Consider the following 18,292-nt stretch of genomic DNA (forward strand, 5'->3'; position numbering starts at 1 on the left):
CTCCATCTGTGTTAATTCTTTGTTCTTTCACTTTGCAAAAATCAGACAATATCCCTCATGCACTTCTCCACAGGCAGATTCAGCCACAAATCTCTGAGACCATTTAAACACCCCTAATGTAAACATTGATATTTGTAGGTTAGAGGACAACTTGTTCAATTTACAGCATTTATTACTCTCAGAATTTCCTTCATGTTCAAGCAAAATTGTTTTTGAAACGACAGACCTTCTTGTGTCCTGCACTGGTTTGCTGCAGTCAGGTAAACAAGTGAAACAAATGTCCTGTGAAGCTTTAAGATAGACTTCTGGAAAAAACCCACCTCTTTAATATTTTTGTGGTAAGGTTTTACCGTCCTACCACTTTAGTGACCTTTAATTTCAGAACGGCTTTGGGAGGAAAATGTGGTTTAGTGGTTGACACTCAAGTGGGATTCTAACTGTCTGGGTTTTTAACGGCAGATTGACTAGCAGGACTTCCCCTTTGACAGATCCATGCTCTAAATCACATGTTGACTCAGTGTTATACAGGAAGACCGCGAAACAGTGTCGCCACCGATCACTGCGCGCAGTAACTCCAAACTCCAAACATTAAGCTGGGGACGATGGCGATGATACGTTTGAGGAGAAGTTTCCTTCGGGCAATCTCGATGCATGAAGAGGATGATGTGTTTATGAGTTGCTCACCACCAGAGGTAATAATTTATACATTTTCAATTCGTGAGCACAGCTTTACTCCTTGACTACAGAGCATTTCTGGTATAAGCAGTCTTTTATTTTGGAGGTTTTGTACCTTACTTCACAGCTCAGTGGTAGAACTTGCAAAGTGAGTGTCCCTGTTTTGTCTGAGACATCCGACCAGTGACTTTGTCTTCTTAAATCTTTAAAAACAGCGAGACAAAACCACCTTGAATTAGGTTATATCTACAATATACTCTCCACCTTTATGTTATGTGGCTGTGATACCGTATCGACCAGCGCTGTTCTCAGGCTCCTTCTAGTCCACTGAATATTCGATTCTCCTGGGTACCTCCAGCTGTTTGCTCGGGTCCTGCATATTTCATCCCTATTGATCCCCGTGCAATAAAAGCATCACAGGGCCAGTGTTAGGGAGGCCTCGGGGCACTGGCATTATTTATGACTTTCTCTTTGCCCTGTCGCTCTGCAGCCAGGCAGCGTCTTTGTAATACCAGCATGAAATAATCATGACGAGCAGCAGCCCATTGACTGGATCAGCCGTGCGTCAGGGGTTTTGAAGAAGGATGCTCTGTCATTAGAGGCAGCGTGCCGTTGTGCTGTTGTCGTTCGACTGGATAAAGGATCTAACTTTTTTTGTTCACTTTGTCAATAGCTTTGTAATTCATACACACGTCCAGCAGTTTATTCACTCTTTGTTAGTACGTTATATCTTGGATTGTGTTCGGTCAACCTGTCAGAGTGACAGTTGCATGTACAGGAGACTCTCCCATTTTACCGGCATCAAAACATTTGGTTTGTGGTTTATCAGGTTTTCCAACCTGTTAGGCATTACACAACATTACTGCAGTGTATTAGTAACATGTCAGAGGTTTTGCTTCGCCACAAGACTTGGTTGAAATTAGAAACGGGTTCATAATTGTCTTCATCTGCAGAGACTACTTCTTCTGATTCAGTATCCACTCTGGAAAGTCTGGGTTTAAGGATGAACATGGAGAAGATAAGATATTTAAAGACTTTCACAGTTAAAGATGGTTGTAATAAAGATAGCAGAAAATGATTTTCACAGTTTGTTTGCATCTGTGAAAATCAGCCGGGACAAACTGTCCTCCCAGAGTTTAGGATGGGTGTTGATCAACAGTTTCACTTCCCTATTTCTACCTGACAAAAAGCCACTCTCAGTTATATAATAGCAGCACTTCCTTCCCCTGTCCTCCTCTTCCTCCTCTTCTGAGTTCATTCATTTTTTTTCTGCTCATTTATTGCCAGCAATTACCATTTCAACCTGAACTACAGTTGCTTGACATTTCAGCCATTTCCTTTACGCTCAGATGGCGCTCAATGTCGAGCACAAAACGCGGCAAAGACTAAGTGATAGACTCCACGTGGAGCTCAGTGGGAACATGGCATTAACAGTGTGGGACTGAGGTGTTTGATGTGCGCTCAGAGGGCGTTTTAACGTGTTTTAGATGAAAGTATCCGCCCATTTACAGGCGCAGCTGTTGATTAACACTCTGACAGCTGTGTGTTTATTACATCACGGCATCATCAGTTGCTGTTAAGGAACTTCTCCCTGATTATATAACAGACTAAAAACCACCACAGATGACTCACAGCTCTTCCTCTCTCTCTTCCTTTGCCCAATCAGACGGTATCTTCGTCAGGCCAGGGCCGCCCTGAGTCGCCGGTTTACACCAACCTCCAGGAACTGAAGATCACCCAGTCCAGCCTGCCTCCTTATCCCTCCGGCTCTCCCATCCACGCGCTGGGCGACTGGGAGACCTACAAGGACCAGAACGGCAGGCACTTCTACTACAACCGCTCCACCCAGGAGAGGACCTGGAAGCCGCCCCGGGCCAGGGACACCAGCACGGGGAGCTCCAGAGGAGAGGGCCACAGCACAGGAGACAGCTCTGAGGTAACATACACATCTGGAGAGTCCACAGTTTAAGGTCCATTGGGTAAAATTTAGGAAGATCTTTGTGAGATTTCATTGTCATATAATCACCTGAAACTGCACATCATTGTGGTTTTTTGTGACCTCAGAGTCAGACTTTTATATCTACAGAGGGAGCGGTTCCTCTTCCACAGAGTCGGCCATGTTGCACGGCCATGTTTCCAAACACTGGCTCTAAAGAGTTCAACAATTTCTGTAAATATTATTGAAATATGGATCTTTACTGGTTCCAGTCGCTGGTCAGTATTTGGGAGGAATAACTACAGTGAAACTAAAACTTCTCTTGTAAAAAATGCTTAATACCTGGTTTATTCCTTTTATTATTTGGCTGAGAAAAGTTATTAGAACATTGTCTTCCTTATGAAAGTGATTATGTGTCACCCACTGGGTAAAAAAATCATAATCTTGCAAAGTGAGGAGCTCAAAGTGAGAGTTGGGTTGATCATAATGTTTCACGTAGTTGCTGATACAAGATATCTAAAAAAAGCAAAGCTCAATAATAAAAACATTGTTGTTAAAGGTAACACACAGGTAGACACATTTCTGAAGAATCTGAAAAATGCAGAGAAAAGATTTGTTAAAGCCTTTGTCATTTCACACGTGAACACCTGCAGAAAGCAGGTGTGACTGTCTTTGACACATATCTGTCCTCCCTGTCTGAACACCTGAGACAAAGTTCATAACAAACATTACTGCCTGAAGAGCTCTTCTGACAGAGTACTTATTGACTTGTACCTTCAATCTAATGTCAAACATTAAAGGAACAGTAACCCCAAAAATACAAAGTGTGCAATTGTCCTCTTAACTGTAGTGCTGTTTATTCATTTGGATTATTTTGGTTTGAGTTGCCGAGGTTTGAAGATGTCAGCTGTAGAGATGTCCTCCTTCTCTCGAGTAAAATAGAACTAAATGGCACTCGGAGTTTGAGATGCTCAAAGTGCCAAAAATTAAACATCCCTGCACTGAAGTAAGTCCGGATCTACTCATCATCAAGAGGCTCATGCTCATGACAGCTCGGGATGTCAACATTATTGACATCCTCTTCAGCTGAGCTGTAACGTTAGTTAGCTTAGTTAGCTTAGTTAGCTAGCCTTTTGTACATGAGTAGAGGCGTGTTTCCTTCTGCACATTGATACAGAAAGAAAATGGCTGAGCATCACAAGTCGAGCGCCATCTAGTTCCAGTTATAGTCGAGAGAAGACAGACGTCTCTAGAGCTTACCTGTAAAATTTTTGTTTTGATAATTGTGTCATCGGGAGTGAGAGAAGATCCTATAACCAGGGTATAGTGAATGTTTTATAATGAATAAACAAACTAACTTTCCATTAAAGGGAGGTTAAATGTTTGTGTATACTGTCAGTTATAGTTCTGAGAAAGAGAGAAAACAGGAATAAGCAGGTCAGACTTTTAAAAAATCAAAATCGATGCATCTCTAATAAATAGCACTACAGGTGAGAGGAAAATATTATTATAATATTATGAATTTTGGGGTGAGCTGCAACTTTTAATCTTAGATCAATTAATTTAGACCCCAAATGTTGACTGAATGAACTATATGTATTAACCGTAAACCAAACAAATAAACAAACAGCCAAAATATTGTCATTCTAAACTCAAACTGGTTCTCACAAGCATAGAATTTCAAGGACTCACGCACACTTGCTCATATAAACAGAGTCGGTGTCATGAGTCAGAGACAGATACTAAATAGATGACAAATACAACATGCCAGTACTTCATCACATATTGTGTCTGACTGAAGATTAACAGCCGTACGTGCAGACGGAGCGAGGCATCTGCAAAAATTGTTCTTTCAGCGCCGACAGATTGCTCGGGGAGATTTGAATTGTCAGACAAAAAAAAATAAGAAAAACATCCCGGAGAAAATGAAAGTTTTATATTCCTTCTGACACAAAACTCGATTAGACACCCGCACCAGGATAACTCGGTCTAGAAAAGCTCTGATTAAAAAAACAAACACACGCAGACTTATTACAGTTTTTGATTTATGAGACTGTGAGTGACTACACATTTTTTTTTTATCCACGATCAAAACACAGACAAACATTTTGTGACATAACAGATTAGCCTGATTCATTAGCGAGTCATCTTTGATTATGAGTCGACCTCTGTTTCATTAAATGGCTGTACCACGCTGCCACCTACAGGCACAGAGCGGTCACTGTCACCTCATTCACACTGCAGCAGCCTCCTTCAGCTTTACACCACACTGAATAAAATCAAGCATGAACATTAGGGATTTTTAGCTCTCTGGTGGGTCCTGTGGTGGTCTTTACTGAATTAAAGTGGTGTTGGATAGTTTCTGATGATTTAAATGGTTCTGGGTGCATGTTCTCCTCTCTGACTTCATGGTGAAAGATGCCCTCTCTTTTTTCTCCCCTCTCTTTCCTCTCTCTTTGCAACTTTGCAACGGTAGACCACTCCTCTCTCGCTCTCGCCGTCTTTCCTTCCCTTCCTCTCGCTCTCCATCGGTCGGTTCCAGCCTCTGTCATCGGAGGACACCTGCTTCAGTACCTACTCTAGCCAGTCTGACAGTCAGTATGGCTCCCCGCCGCGTGGTTGGTCGGAGGAGATGGACGAGCACGGCCACACGCTGTACGTCAGCGACTATACTAATGAGAAGGTACCGGCTGCACGGGGCTGTTCTGCTGTCTTCTTACCGGGAATGCATGTGGGAGTGGATTGTGGGTTGATTCATGGTAGATTTTCCTCTTTGAGCACAGAGCTTAGATGTTTCCTTCACACTGATTAGGCAGAGTTATAACACCTCAGCATGACAACAGTTACCACCGCTACAGAAACGGGGAAAATATCAAACTGTGTTTTGGCAGGCTGTCTTAAGATATTCCCTCATCGTTGCAGATTCAACAAAGCATTAATGGTATATACATATATGGAAAACAAAAACATAAATGGATACATGGATACAGAAGTTAAACACATTACAGTATTATGATCTTTTCTAAATATTACATATGATGAAAGATTGATTTTTGGTCAGTAGATTTACTCGAGTACTGTCAGGACTCGCTCTAACGAGTCTTATGTTTATCTCGTCTGTCCATGTGTTCACCGTCAGTGGTTGAAGCACGTTGATGAGCAGGGCAGGCCGTATTACTACAGCGCAGATGGGTCGAGGTCAGAATGGGAGCTGCCGAAGGTAAGACTCTATAGGAACCCTTCCGTCAAATTGATAGAATTAGCATTAATGATTGTTTTCGTCGTGGACTTATCCAAATAGTTAGTTATTTAAATTACTAATTACTAAATTGTTGCCCACAAAGTACCCACAGCCCCTTCGTTTCACGAGATGATTGAAAATGATATTAAACAATACGAGTAAAAAAAAAAACCTTGTCGAAGCTGAAACTTGTGAATGTCTGGTATGTTAATTTAATTTATTTACCTTAAGTACGATACGCATTAATCTGCATTCCTGTAAATATGCAAGTTTGAACCAGCTGGCTTATTTTTCAGCTGCAGTCCTTTGTAGAAAAATATATTAGGTAATGAGGTCAAAATGTAAAGACAAATACAACAAGAAACTATAAAGAATGCAACAGCAACACAACAAGGTTTCTCAAGTCAGTACAAAAGCCATGCAGAGCAGTAATACAGTCCAGTAATGCAGCAACAGTATCAACTGTTCAGCATTCAGGTTTCATCATTATTTTTGACATATGCAGAACAGCGATAAGTAACAGGATGTAGATAAAATCAACATTAGAGATGGATATCTTGCAAAGTGTTAAAAATGGTGATAAACACAACAAACATGCGTCAGGCAGCAAATGATACCAATGATGTCAAAAATAAACTTAATTAAATTTGTGTTAGCACTGAAATGAAGAGCTGTGTCCTTGCACTCCCTGTAGTGTGATTTGCAGCTTATTGCAGAGAGACGTGTAAATATCTGGCGTTATTTCAGTAGATGAGTTATATCAACATATTGCTTTTATAGTGATGCACTGCTTATATCTGCTGAAGGCCCACGTCTTTTTTTTATTTGAACATAAGTACTTGTTCTACTCAGGTGTAAAGGCTTGTGTGTATATATTTACATTAGGTGACATTAAAAGTATGTTAATACAGTCAATGTTCCCTCCCACCAGTACAACCTCTCCCCTCCGCAGCTGTCTGGAGACGCTCCAAAGAGTCGCAGTCTGGACAGGAAACACGTGGAGCCCATCGTCCTGACCAAGTGGAGACACAGCGCCCACGTCCCAGATCCCAACGACAAGGTCTGAAATCTGAATCTGCAGCCGCACACTCAATACGATCTCCTCCAGTAAATACCTCAATTCACAGCTAGCAAAGAAAAATCTCCAGGGAAAAGTCAATTCTATGATCCGTTACTGTTCAGAATGAGTTTGTTTCCAGACGGAGCTGTTGTGCGATGTGTTCACTGGTAAGATGTTTTTACACGAGTCCAGAGATTCAGTTGTGAGCTGGTTGCTTTTACAGCGGCTAAAGAAAACCAGGCGTTTCCGCTCAGGCTCTGCCCGCCTACACCCGTACAAACACCAAGTCAGTAGCCTGTCATACCGACCAATCAGCGCCTTGCCCCTTAAATCTGAGTAGACAATCAGCTTGCATGTTACAAATCACACAACAGGAGGTAAAAATGAATGTACATCCCCAGTTTTGTCTGAGTTGATTTGAATCGTTCCTCGAAGACACTCAACATTTAATCATGAACTTGTTCACAAAACGCTAAAGATTTAGTCGCTTTGAGATGAATCCCTGCCTCCACATCTGATTAATAATCAATGTATGCCTCCTGGACATCACATGAACTCGAGACACTTTCATAATCTCACCGCTTAATTGCCGTCACTCACTTTCATCCGTGTGTGTGTGTTAATAACCTCTCATCGTCCTCTCATTTAACCCTTTTTGTTGTCAGTCGATGTGACAGTTTGTTTTTTCATCCCTGTCTCCACACCAGGACGCTCCTCTGGGCCCAAAGCCCCCCTCTCCTGACTCTGACTCCTGCCCTTCGTCTCCCAAGCCCCCCACCTCTGTTAGTACTCACCCCCTCACCTCGTCTCCTGTCCTGCAGGGTTTTTAACACAAGTGGCAGATTATTGCAGGGCTTCTACACAGGTGTGGAAAATGTGGAAGGAGAAAAGGAGAAAAGGATGCCAGAATTACCTTTACCATCTCACAAATTCTGAGATTTAAAGGGACAGTGTGTAACGATTTAAGTAATTTATGAACTCAAATCAACGTCTTCGTTCATAAGTAAGTCCTCATTGGTGTACAATTACCTCTGCCAACAATCTGACTTATCCTCCTGAGTGAAGAATTACCTATCTGAATATACATAGCACAGGCAAGCTCTATGGAGGCCGCCATGTCTTTCCGGTTTTAAAAAAACTACGGACTGCCGAGAGGGACACAAAGCACTACGTGGTACTACGTAGTAAGGCTAAACGCGTTTTCGCTCAGAGCTAGCTTGACTGTGGAACTGAGAGGGAGCTCAGCGAAAGCGCTCGTCACTAACAATAACAATAACTAACTACATCTTTACCTCATTACTTGACTCAGTAGAAATACTCAACGCTGTTGGGAAAGAGTCCATATTTTGAAAATGAGGTTCTTGTCCGTCAGGGCCACCGTAGCTTCCGGAACGTCTCCAACGTTTTCAGAACGGGAGGGGTGAGCAAAGGAGTGTTGCAATATAGAACCTCACAGCTAGATGGCGCTAAATACTTGATATATTACACACTGTCCCTTTAAGTAGAAATAAAAAGCTGCATGAGAGTAAATTTGAACTCTTGCCTGTGTAGAAACCCTGTTAGTAAGCAGAGCTGATGGGTCACATTTACAGAAGAGTTTCAGGAGCTTTGTTTGCGTTTGTAATAATTGCTGGCTTTGTTCCTGGATACATTGATCATCTGTGTTTTCTGTCTGTGTGAAAGCTGAAACTAAAGGTCTTTGGCTAAAAGCTGCACAAGTAGTAGTTTTGCCAAGAGGCCATGGTTTTTATCTTGATGTGCACTTTCTAGACTTCGCTTGCCTTCCTTGAGTGGGAATAATGATAGCTGTCTGTTTGTCCTCCAAGTTGAAAGCTGGTGGTGGGATGTGTTTTGGTGGTGTGACACAATTTTCATCAGCTTTCTCTTCTGTCATCTTGCTGTTGTTGTCAATCATAGTTTGAGCGGTTGGTGTGTGTGTGTGTGTGTGTGTGTGTGTGTAACCTGCTTCATTAAACTGTGTCTTTTTTCTTTCCAGCCATCTGAAAAGTGCGGCGTTCTGAATGTGACAAAGATCACTGAACATGGCAAGAAAGTACGGTGAGTAGCTGAAACTGGACCAATTTTTATGTTAAACAGTATCACACATAATATCTAGTTAGTCCAAGCAGCACCCTGAAGATGCTGACCTCTAGTAGCACTATGGAGCAACGGTTTTATGAGTGAAAAAGAAGTCATATGCACACATATGAGCACACAATGGTGCTAGTTTCCATTGATCAACAGTCACAAGGTGGTGGAGGCTGCCTACATATGTCCAAAATCCTCCTATATGTGTTCAATTGTGTTGAGATGTGATGAAGACACGGGCCACATTATCAGGGTAGAAACTCACCCAGAACAACTTTATATTGATCTGCGGTGACTTTTCCCTCTAATGGAACACGCGGGCCCCAAAGCTGAACGGAGCCACCGTTTTTAATGCTTTTCCACTCATTAATTCTGGTTTTTACCTTTTAATTCCTCACCGGTCTCGAGTAAACACAGATGCAAACAACAAAGGTTTTAAATTAATTCAGAAAATCTGCATTGTAAATGATTTTTAAAGGAAGTAAATACGCTCAGCGTATTTGTTGTTACAACCAAAGTCCACAGGGGAACTAAAAGTGATTTATTTGTTTAGCTCCGTTTATTTGTCCCCACCTGCATCCCAATTATAATGATTATAATGCAAAAAGAGTTTTCATATAAATTAAACCATTATCGTTATGTTTGTGCCAATATTTACCATGATTACAAATAATGTCTATTTTCACATTTTCTGTCTGAATGAGTCATTCTCTTGGTGTCTCGCTGCTTTATTAGGCTGGATGCCTTCACCTCAGTTTAAGTGGCCGCTTTTTTAACATAAAAATGTTTTAGTGCAAACCCAGTGTTCCTGTCGAATGACAAAAACTTTACAAATTCATCAATGTTGAATGTTAAAATCAACATTAACTCTGCCTTTCTAAATTGTAATTGCAAGACTACGAACCAGTCCAAGCTTCCAGTAACTGATACATGACAATATTAATATTTTGTCAGATTGTAATCATCTCCTTAAAGAGATTGAGGTTTGATAACCAGCCCTACGTCGGAGTAGTTGAACTGAAGGCTCTCTGTAGATTTAATTTCAGTACTTACAGTGGTTATGAACCATGTGTTGCAGGAAGAACTGGACCTCCTCCTGGACTGTGCTCCAAGGATCCACGTTGCTGTTTGCCAAAGGCCAAGGAGGCGGAACGAGCTGGGTTAGTGACAGAAACCTTCTCCTAAAAGTTGTTTCATGTCAACAAAGCAGAATCGTATCTAGACAAAAGTCATTAAAGTTGGCCGTCAGTGTTTTTGAGTGGTTTGTCGGCCCACTGGATGGGAGTTGGGGTTGAATTTTCTCTCTTCTACGTGTTTCCTTCTCCATCTCTTTACCTTCGGCTCCATCCCCTCCGTCTTCCTTGTCTTCCTTGTCTTCACCCCTCTCCGTCCTCCTTCCATGCAGCCATACTACCACAGTGGCTCCTTCCCTGAATTTCTCCTGTCACTGTTGAGTGACTGGAAGCCGTCTGCTAAGAAACGTCCTGCTGTCTCCTATGGCTGCTCTGAGCTCGACAGAGCCTCCTCTGTATGTGCTGCCTCCTTCCTTTTGTGTGCTCCTCACTGTCCTCCTCTGCATGCCACCTCCCTCCTGTCTGCCATGCTCTGACCCCAACCCCACTGTGTGTTTTTAGTCACTGGCATGGATCGAAGATTCAGGACAATATTACTGTGTTATTGTTCTTTTACTCTCTGGCTCGGCTGAACTTTAAATAGGCGTATTGATTTGTACATTATAGGGGAGCAGGTAATGTTTTTACCTCGTAGAGTAACGAGGAGTTCATGAACCACAAGGTTCAAAGAGAAATCTGTTTTCTTGGAAACTGAGGTGTTGTAAAGGTGTTCCAAAGAAAAAAGTCCTGCCAGGATTGAAAATGAACGATCAGACTAGCTTAATTGTGTTCTACCATATTAGTGATCGTAAAAAACATGTATATTTAAAATTTGTGATTTTAAAATCATGTTTCATGTCTGTTGAGACATTTGAGAAATTGGAACAACAAAAACCTTTTTCTGTCTTTCTCCGAAGGCTCATTGTAACTGTGGTGACTGTTGACCGTGACCATGATATTCATGAGATGTTCAGCGGACCATAAAAACTCTTTAGTTGACCCTGATTCCTGCACACACGTATCACCGCTACACTGATTTGTTAAAGAAGCTTGATGTTTCGGTCACAAACCGTCCTCAAGACGAGACGTGTTGCTGTTTTGCAACTACCAAAACACAGTTATTGACTTTTTTCTTTGGAATTGTATTTTTTTTCCTTCATCACAAAAGAGACTAAGAAAGTGGAGTCAGTCTTGTCTGTTACACATCGTGTGGTCGAGTGTTTTCACAGGCAGGATTACTTTCACAGGGTGTCGGCTGGTCCTTAAAAAGTCTTTAAATGTGCCTAAAAAGTCATTAAATAGTTTAATTTATTGTGGTCTTAATCACCACAAACATTTCATTTACCAATCTTTTAATTTCTTTTATGTCGAAATGAGTCAAATCTTCTTCAAGCCAACATCTCGATCCCGATACGGTCGTTACTTTTTGATTGCACTCATCTGTTGGCAAAATGTGGATTAAACTGACTCACACCAATAACCATATTCCTACATAAAACCTTCCTCTGAACGGGAGCACATATACACTGATTATCTGCAGGGCTTCAATAAAAAAACTGATGAAACTGATGAAAAGTCAGTTTCAAATTTGGTAAAAAAAAATCATGAAAAGGTCTTAGTTTTTAATTGAAGTGTGTGTTCATATAAACTTTAGTTTCTTCTGTTTTCTGCAATTAATGAGTCATTTAAAACAGCGTGGTGCTGCACAGATTCCCCAAGACTCAAAACACAACTAATTACAAGTGAGAAAAAATAATGACCTCTGCTGTCAAGTCGTTGCATGGTTGAGCGCTCAACACGTCTATGAAGAGGCCGTCTGTGTGTCCATCTGCCCTCAGCTGATTCATTTCCTCTCTTCTCTGTCCAGTTCGGAGGCGGTCAGTCCAAACCAGAGTTCACCGTGGACCTGAGGGGCGGCTCGGTGGAGTGGGCCTCCAAAGACAAGTCCAGCAAGAAAAACGTTCTAGAGGTGAGCTTGATTCTGTGTTTGGCTGATAAAAGAAAGAAAAAGTGTCAAATGCAACAAAAATCAATCAGGTGTAGTTTCAGAAATGGTAACGAACGGAACACTGAATACTAAACAAACACATTTCATAAAACTTTGGAAATAATCATGACTCGTATTTTTGCATATTTGAGGGGTGGTGTTGATGACTTTGTGTGTCTGTGATGTCTGCAGCTGAAGACTCGACAGGGCACAGAGCTGCTGATCCAGTCAGAAAACGAAGCCCTTGTCAACGAATGGTACCGAGCGCTGCAGGACACCATCAGCACCCACGTAAGGATGAACACCTTCACAGAGTCCTTGAACGTACTCTGGTCCAGTGGTGCCGGATTGGGCTGAGAAAAAGTCGCCCAATCAGAGCCTAAAAACCTGCACAGTCGTCTTCAAAGCAGCACGATTTTCTGAGTTTGGTGTGAATTATTTTATTAAGATGATAGGAAAGCAGATTTATTGGAAAATATCCTAATTTTTGTTGGTGGAAATCTTCCAAGAAGTAACTTAAATTATTAGAACATGTCCAAAACAAATGTTTTAGTCAAATTTGGAGTAAAAATGCAACTGAATGTCTTTGTGTTGTGGACAAAACGAGACATTTGAGGACGTCATCTTGGGCTGCGAACACCAGCTACCAGTATGCTCCACTAATGTTTGGTGTTTGCAGTTTGCAGATTACCCTAAAGCACTTGCTGCCAAACTTGACATTTGTTAAAAAGCTAAAACTTTCACGTCGGGTGAAAACCAAATTTTTCATTCACTGGTCATGTTTTAACTTAAAGAAAGAAAATGTCTAAAACGCACAAGAAGGTGTTTATTTTAGTTCAGTTTTCTGTTCTCAACATTTATAATTAGCAATCCCTTATTTTAAGATTTAAACATCAAATTTCGGAAAACCTGTAAAACCCCAAAAAATTGTCAACTGAGGAAACTAAAATGAAACCAAAATTTGTGATGTTATTTGTTTTCAGGTTGACTTACATTAATCAGTTTAGCGTCACTTGTAATCAACAGTTTGTTGTTTTCCTGCCCTGAGAGTCCAAAGGTGTGTCCAGTGCTGTAGAGGCTTTTACAACCAGAAACTTATTTCCGTGTGTGTTTACGTTATTGTTGTTGTTGTGTTTGTGTGTCAGGCCTGGGAGTCTGATGAGGCCATTGAAGAGGACATGCCGGAGTCTCCTGGTGTGGAGAAACATGACAAGGAGAAAGACCACAGAGACTCGAAGAAAGGTAGAAGTCTGACACATTCATGTACACAGAGTATGTTGGCCATATTAAACAGGTAAAAGATCTCATAAAGAATAATGTAAAACTAAATGTAAGAGTTAGGAAAAAAGCAAATGGTGAGAGCAGGAAAAAAATTACACAACACTAAAAATGAAAGCGTGTAGTGAGTTTCTGTTTGTGTCAGTCGGCCTCACGTGTCTCACTCAGCCTATAAAACACTCGCTTATCAAGTGTCATTCCCTCAAAACCTCAGTGTCATCATGGCGCGCATTCAGCTCAGACGAGTAGTTGACAACGTTGTCCTGTCCCACTTCTCCTTCGCAGGCATGAAGACCTCCGCCAGCATGGACGGCTCGGACAACAAGAAGACTCGGCACAAGCTGAAGAAGTTCCTGACCCGCCGCCCGACGCTGCAGTCCGTCAGAGACAAGGGATACATCAAAGGTACCGGAGAGCAACCAGCTCCACTTAGGAGCACAGACCAATGAAAAACTGGTTTACATTCAGAAGGATTAAATGATGTCAGACAGAAACCTTCCTTATTTTTTTTATCTTGAATAGAAAGTCAGAAGGCACAGGGTGGTTCTGCCAGGCCGCCGTAAAGATCTGAGTGTCCATAAAACACGCTGCAGCAAAACTCAGACTTTGGACCGTTTCATGACTCTGGCATTCTTGTTTCTCTCTGCGTCTTCAGACCAGGTGTTCGGCTGCAGCCTGTCCGATTTGTGTCACAGGGAGAGCAGCACGGTGCCGAGCTTCGTCAGGATGTGCATCGACCACGTGGAGAACAACGGTGGGTTCGGCTGTGTGTCGCTATTACCGGGGTCTCTGTGTGAAGACATGACAGGAAATGATTCTAGTTTCTTTTTATCTACCTGTAAGAAGTGAGGGCGGAGTTTACGGACTCTTGATGACACAGGTGGTGTCAGATAGGGTGTCGCTACTGTCCATAGGAACCATAGGAGTAAATTGCAGGACACGACTGAAGTGATGTTCATGTTTTCCTCCCATGATCCCCTGCAGGTCTGTGTATAGACGGGCTGTACAGAGTCAGCGGGAACCTGGCTGTCATACAGAAACTTCGCTTTGCTGTCAATCACGGTGAGTCACTGCTTTTTCCGTCACTTTGGTATTTGGGAGAAAACTACAGAAGCCCTGCGGGACAAATAAAGACGATCTTTTTTTTTCTTGAGATCCTTTTTCTCCGTCTGATCTAAATGGTTTCCTCTCCTGTGTTTATGACTTGAGAACTGGAGGGGAAGAAAATGGTTTGCCAGGATAATCTGTCTTAAACTCCTTAATCTTTTCTCTTCTGTGAATCATCTGTGTGTCATCTGGAGGGAAAAAAAAAAAACGTTTTCAGGGGATATTGTTTTTTTTTCTTAGATTAAAACCAAGTGAGAAAAGTTGTTGTCACAAAATCCTCCTTGAAAATGTCCCACGACTCTACAGATCGGATAAAACATCACGGAACTTAGAAAGAAAGATAATCCTGGCAAAACTTTTTCTCCCTACCGCTCTCAAATCGTAAACAACAAACCTTTCAGTTTTTCATTATACTGACAGACTGAAAGGTTATTTAGAGGTGTTCTGATTGAGCGTCTTCCGCTGTAAGTGTCTGCTGATTGGGCTCTGACTGAAGGGTTTGTGTTTGTGTCCAGATGAGAAGGTGAACCTGGTGGACGGGAAGTGGGAGGACATCCACGTGACCACCGGAGCTTTGAAGATGTACTTCAGGGAGCTGCCTGAACCTCTCTTCACCTACGCTCTCTTCCACGACTTTGTCAACAGCATCAGTACGTGTCACATATATATCTGCGTTCAGTCACCCGCAGTCTGAAGTGAATGTTCTGTCTGTTCTGTGTTATTAAGCCTGTTGTCAGTGTGAAGTTTGTGTCTGGAAGGATTAGAGCTTTTTATGGAGGGATTTACTTTATTTATGTTCCTTATTTTCTGCTTCTTTCATGGTTTTAAACTGAAATTATGTGTCAGTGAAATGTTCTTTTTTTATTGTGCAGTTTGGAGTTGAAGGGTAACTCTAATATTTTTTGACCTGGATCCTATTTTCTAATATTTTTGAGTCTAATTAGGACATTTTTAATTTTGTTGTATAAACAATGAGTAAGACTGCAGCTGCTGGGAAACAGGCTGCAGTGTATTCCCTGTCACGGACATTTTGAAGTGTCTGACAACTTTATGCAAATGCCATCTTTTTTGTTTAACCACAAAACAGCAGCTTTCACTCTCGTCACATCCACCAGACTCCCCTGCACAAACAGTCATTTAGTCATTGCCCTCCTTCTCACTCCTCTCCTTGTATTTTCACATCCATCCCGGTGAGTTGAGGGTTTATTTTCCACCGAAACAAAGTAGTTGATAGTTGGAAAGAGTGAAAAGATGAACACAAAAGGTTTTGGTGAGCTTTCTTTTCATCTTACTTGAATAAATTTTGTTTTACACAATGATGAAATTACTTAAATGGAGTCTGGCAGCTTTGGCGAGAGCGACTTGGCAGCTGGTTCTGAGTAAACAAATCAAATCTCAATCTTGGACTGATTGGTCTATGTCTGCAGGGATCCCTTCCAAAGTCTTGTTGGACACTTAGAATTCTGATCTGATCTGATCTGATCTGATCGGTGGCAAAAACAAGCGCTATAAGTGGATGTACTTTGGCGGCAGGGGATTACGCTGCAGCCTGTTTCCTGGCTGCTGGCTGCAGCGCTCTCGCTCGACACTGACCAACACTGACAGTCTGTTAGTCACAACAAAAATGGGAAAAGTTAAAAGATACTGACGTCTTGTTTAAAATTTGATTATCTTTGGAAACTTGCACGACAACCTCAAACATCAAACCTCACAGAAAACCACTCACCTCATGATAGACTATCGATAACTTGATAAGGTTGTTGCAGGGGACAGAGTTGATGCGCCTCCACGATGACTCAGATTTTTCCCTCTCACTCGCTGATGGTTCGTGTTTTGTGCTCTGCAGAGATTCCAGACTACAAGCATCGAGTTCAGTCCATCAAAGAGTTGGTGAGACAGCTGCCGAGGCCCAACCACGACACCATGCAGACGCTCTTCAAACACCTCAGGAAGTAAGAGACAGAACGCCGTATCTTATCGATTTGTCTTCTGGACAGAAGTTACACCTGAAGATTTTTAATATGAGATCATCCTGGTTGTTAGACGCTTAAGTTGAAATGATTCCTCTCTCTCTTGTTCCTCCAGAGTGATCGACCACGGTGAGGAAAACCGTATGACCACCCAGAGCGTGGCCATCGTGTTCGGCCCCACGCTGCTGCGGCCTGAAACAGAGACCTGGAACATGGCGGTCCACATGGTCTACCAGAACCAGATCGTGGAGCTAATACTGCTGGAGTACGAGAACATTTTCGGCAGGTAGACGGAGACGCCGGGAGGACGAGCCTCTTCGTTTCTTTTCTTTTCTCTCTCCCGACGCAGAGCTCTTCCTGACCCAGCGTGGCTCTGCCACAAAAAAACAAAAACAAAACACGGCTCGGCTCGGGGAGACGGCTTCTCTTCATCTCAAACCATCAATGCGCTCACTGGCTTCTCCAAATCCTGCAAACCTCTGGACCAAAGCCGCCGCGCACATACGAACCAAAACATAGATGAAAACAAACTAGTGACCAAAAAAGTTTTAGACTCTCTGCACTTTTTTCAGCATCTCATTCTTTTTCCTGCCGCTGCGTTTGTGCCACTGTACTCCTGTCCCGACACTGGAAGACTAATCCAGAGAGCCAGACGGGCCTCTGACTACTGCACAGACTGACTGAGACCAAAGCAGCCTCAGGAGCCTCTACGACGGAGGAGGTGACAGTATTGGAGATGGGAGGTGGAGGTGGAGGTGCACCCTGTATGTACTGTACTGTATATCCTATGACCTGTGTAGACAACACTGGGGAAACCAAACTGCTGTGCTTGGCTTTAGACATTTAGACACTAAGAGGAAACAGAACAAGGAGAAGAAGGGATGATACAGAGGTCTTTTATTTAGATAACATGTCGTTAAAGAACTTTTCCTGCTCTCTCTTTCCCCCCTTTTTATTTTTAAATGTTTCTTCCCCTCCTCCCTCTTTTCTTCCTTCCTGACATCCTGGTGAAAACTGGACCGGGGTCCTCTGAACACATGGGAGGTTATCGCTCTGTAATATATATATCTGCACGCCTCCTTTTTCTCCATTTGGCTTTAAGAACAAATCACACCGCAGCAGTCTGAACATCAAACGACGGTACTCAGCTGTGTCGTTCCTCCACTCGTGGATACGAAAACGTTCGGGCAGAAAACAGCCTCTGAACGTGACTCCACTGATAAATCTGTACAGTGTTTATGTGTGTGTGCATGTGGATGTGTGTGTGTGTGTGTGTGTGGGGGAGGGAGGGTTGGACGGATGAATGGACTTAATGACAATATATTGTACAAATAGTAAATATAAAGTACGTATGCCTGGAGTGTTACGAGGGGAGAAATCACTACCCTGTGATGATTGTGAGACGGGAGGATTAAAGTTCTGGACCGGGGATGTGGAGGTTTACCTGTGTGTCAGGTTGAATGAGGGATTGTGAATGTAACGTTGGCTTCATCAAACTGGAATAAAAAAAAAAAAAACCTCTAAGAGAAATTCCAAAGGAGACGGCGTCGGTGTTGTTTTTTACACGTCTTCACACATTTAGTGACGACTCGTGCCGCAGGAGTTTCATGTGGTTTATTGTGAAAGTCAAGGACGTGGCGATGTTAGAATAAAGAAACATTCATTCATTTGTTTGTTTTTATTAAAAACATTATTAAAAAAAGAGATGTGTCTCACTCAACCAGTACAGGAAGACGTTTTGTTCTAACTCAAGAGAGACGACGAGAAGAAAACACGTCGTTCTTGAAAGAAAAATATGTAAACACGTTTGTTTACACGTCCCATGAGGAAGGTTTGCT

At 42.3% G+C, this 18,292-nt stretch overlaps 1 protein-coding gene across 9 annotated transcripts in view; it reads left to right on the forward strand.

The window, feature by feature from the left end:
• Positions 1–17,994, forward strand: part of LOC115573374 (rho GTPase-activating protein 12-like) — a 57,203-nt gene extending 39,209 nt beyond the window's left edge. Inside the window, exons 3-19 of one of the 9 annotated variants that reach the window (XM_030404127.1) lie at positions 2,342–2,611; positions 5,088–5,294; positions 5,751–5,831; positions 6,805–6,912; positions 7,136–7,198; positions 7,620–7,694; positions 8,909–8,970; positions 10,079–10,160; positions 11,980–12,081; positions 12,292–12,390; positions 13,245–13,341; positions 13,663–13,782; positions 14,033–14,131; positions 14,362–14,439; positions 15,000–15,134; positions 16,331–16,436; positions 16,570–17,994. In XM_030404127.1, the coding sequence (XP_030259987.1) occupies positions 2,342–2,611; positions 5,088–5,294; positions 5,751–5,831; positions 6,805–6,912; positions 7,136–7,198; positions 7,620–7,694; positions 8,909–8,970; positions 10,079–10,160; positions 11,980–12,081; positions 12,292–12,390; positions 13,245–13,341; positions 13,663–13,782; positions 14,033–14,131; positions 14,362–14,439; positions 15,000–15,134; positions 16,331–16,436; positions 16,570–16,744 (1,959 nt within the window). In that variant the 3' untranslated portion in view covers positions 16,745–17,994. Of the gene's footprint in view, positions 1–2,341; positions 2,612–5,087; positions 5,295–5,750; positions 5,832–6,783; positions 6,913–7,135; positions 7,199–7,619; positions 7,695–8,908; positions 8,971–10,078; positions 10,161–11,979; positions 12,082–12,291; positions 12,391–13,244; positions 13,342–13,662; positions 13,783–14,032; positions 14,132–14,361; positions 14,440–14,999; positions 15,135–16,330; positions 16,437–16,569 lie in introns of all 9 variants that reach the window. The other 8 variants (XM_030404126.1, XM_030404130.1, XM_030404133.1 and 5 more) reach the window with 8 other exon arrangements.
• Positions 17,995–18,292: the final 298 nt, after the last annotated feature.

The sequence above is a fragment of the Sparus aurata genome, chromosome 21 (assembly GCF_900880675.1).
Source record: "Sparus aurata chromosome 21, fSpaAur1.1, whole genome shotgun sequence".
NCBI lineage: Eukaryota > Metazoa > Chordata > Actinopteri > Spariformes > Sparidae > Sparus > Sparus aurata.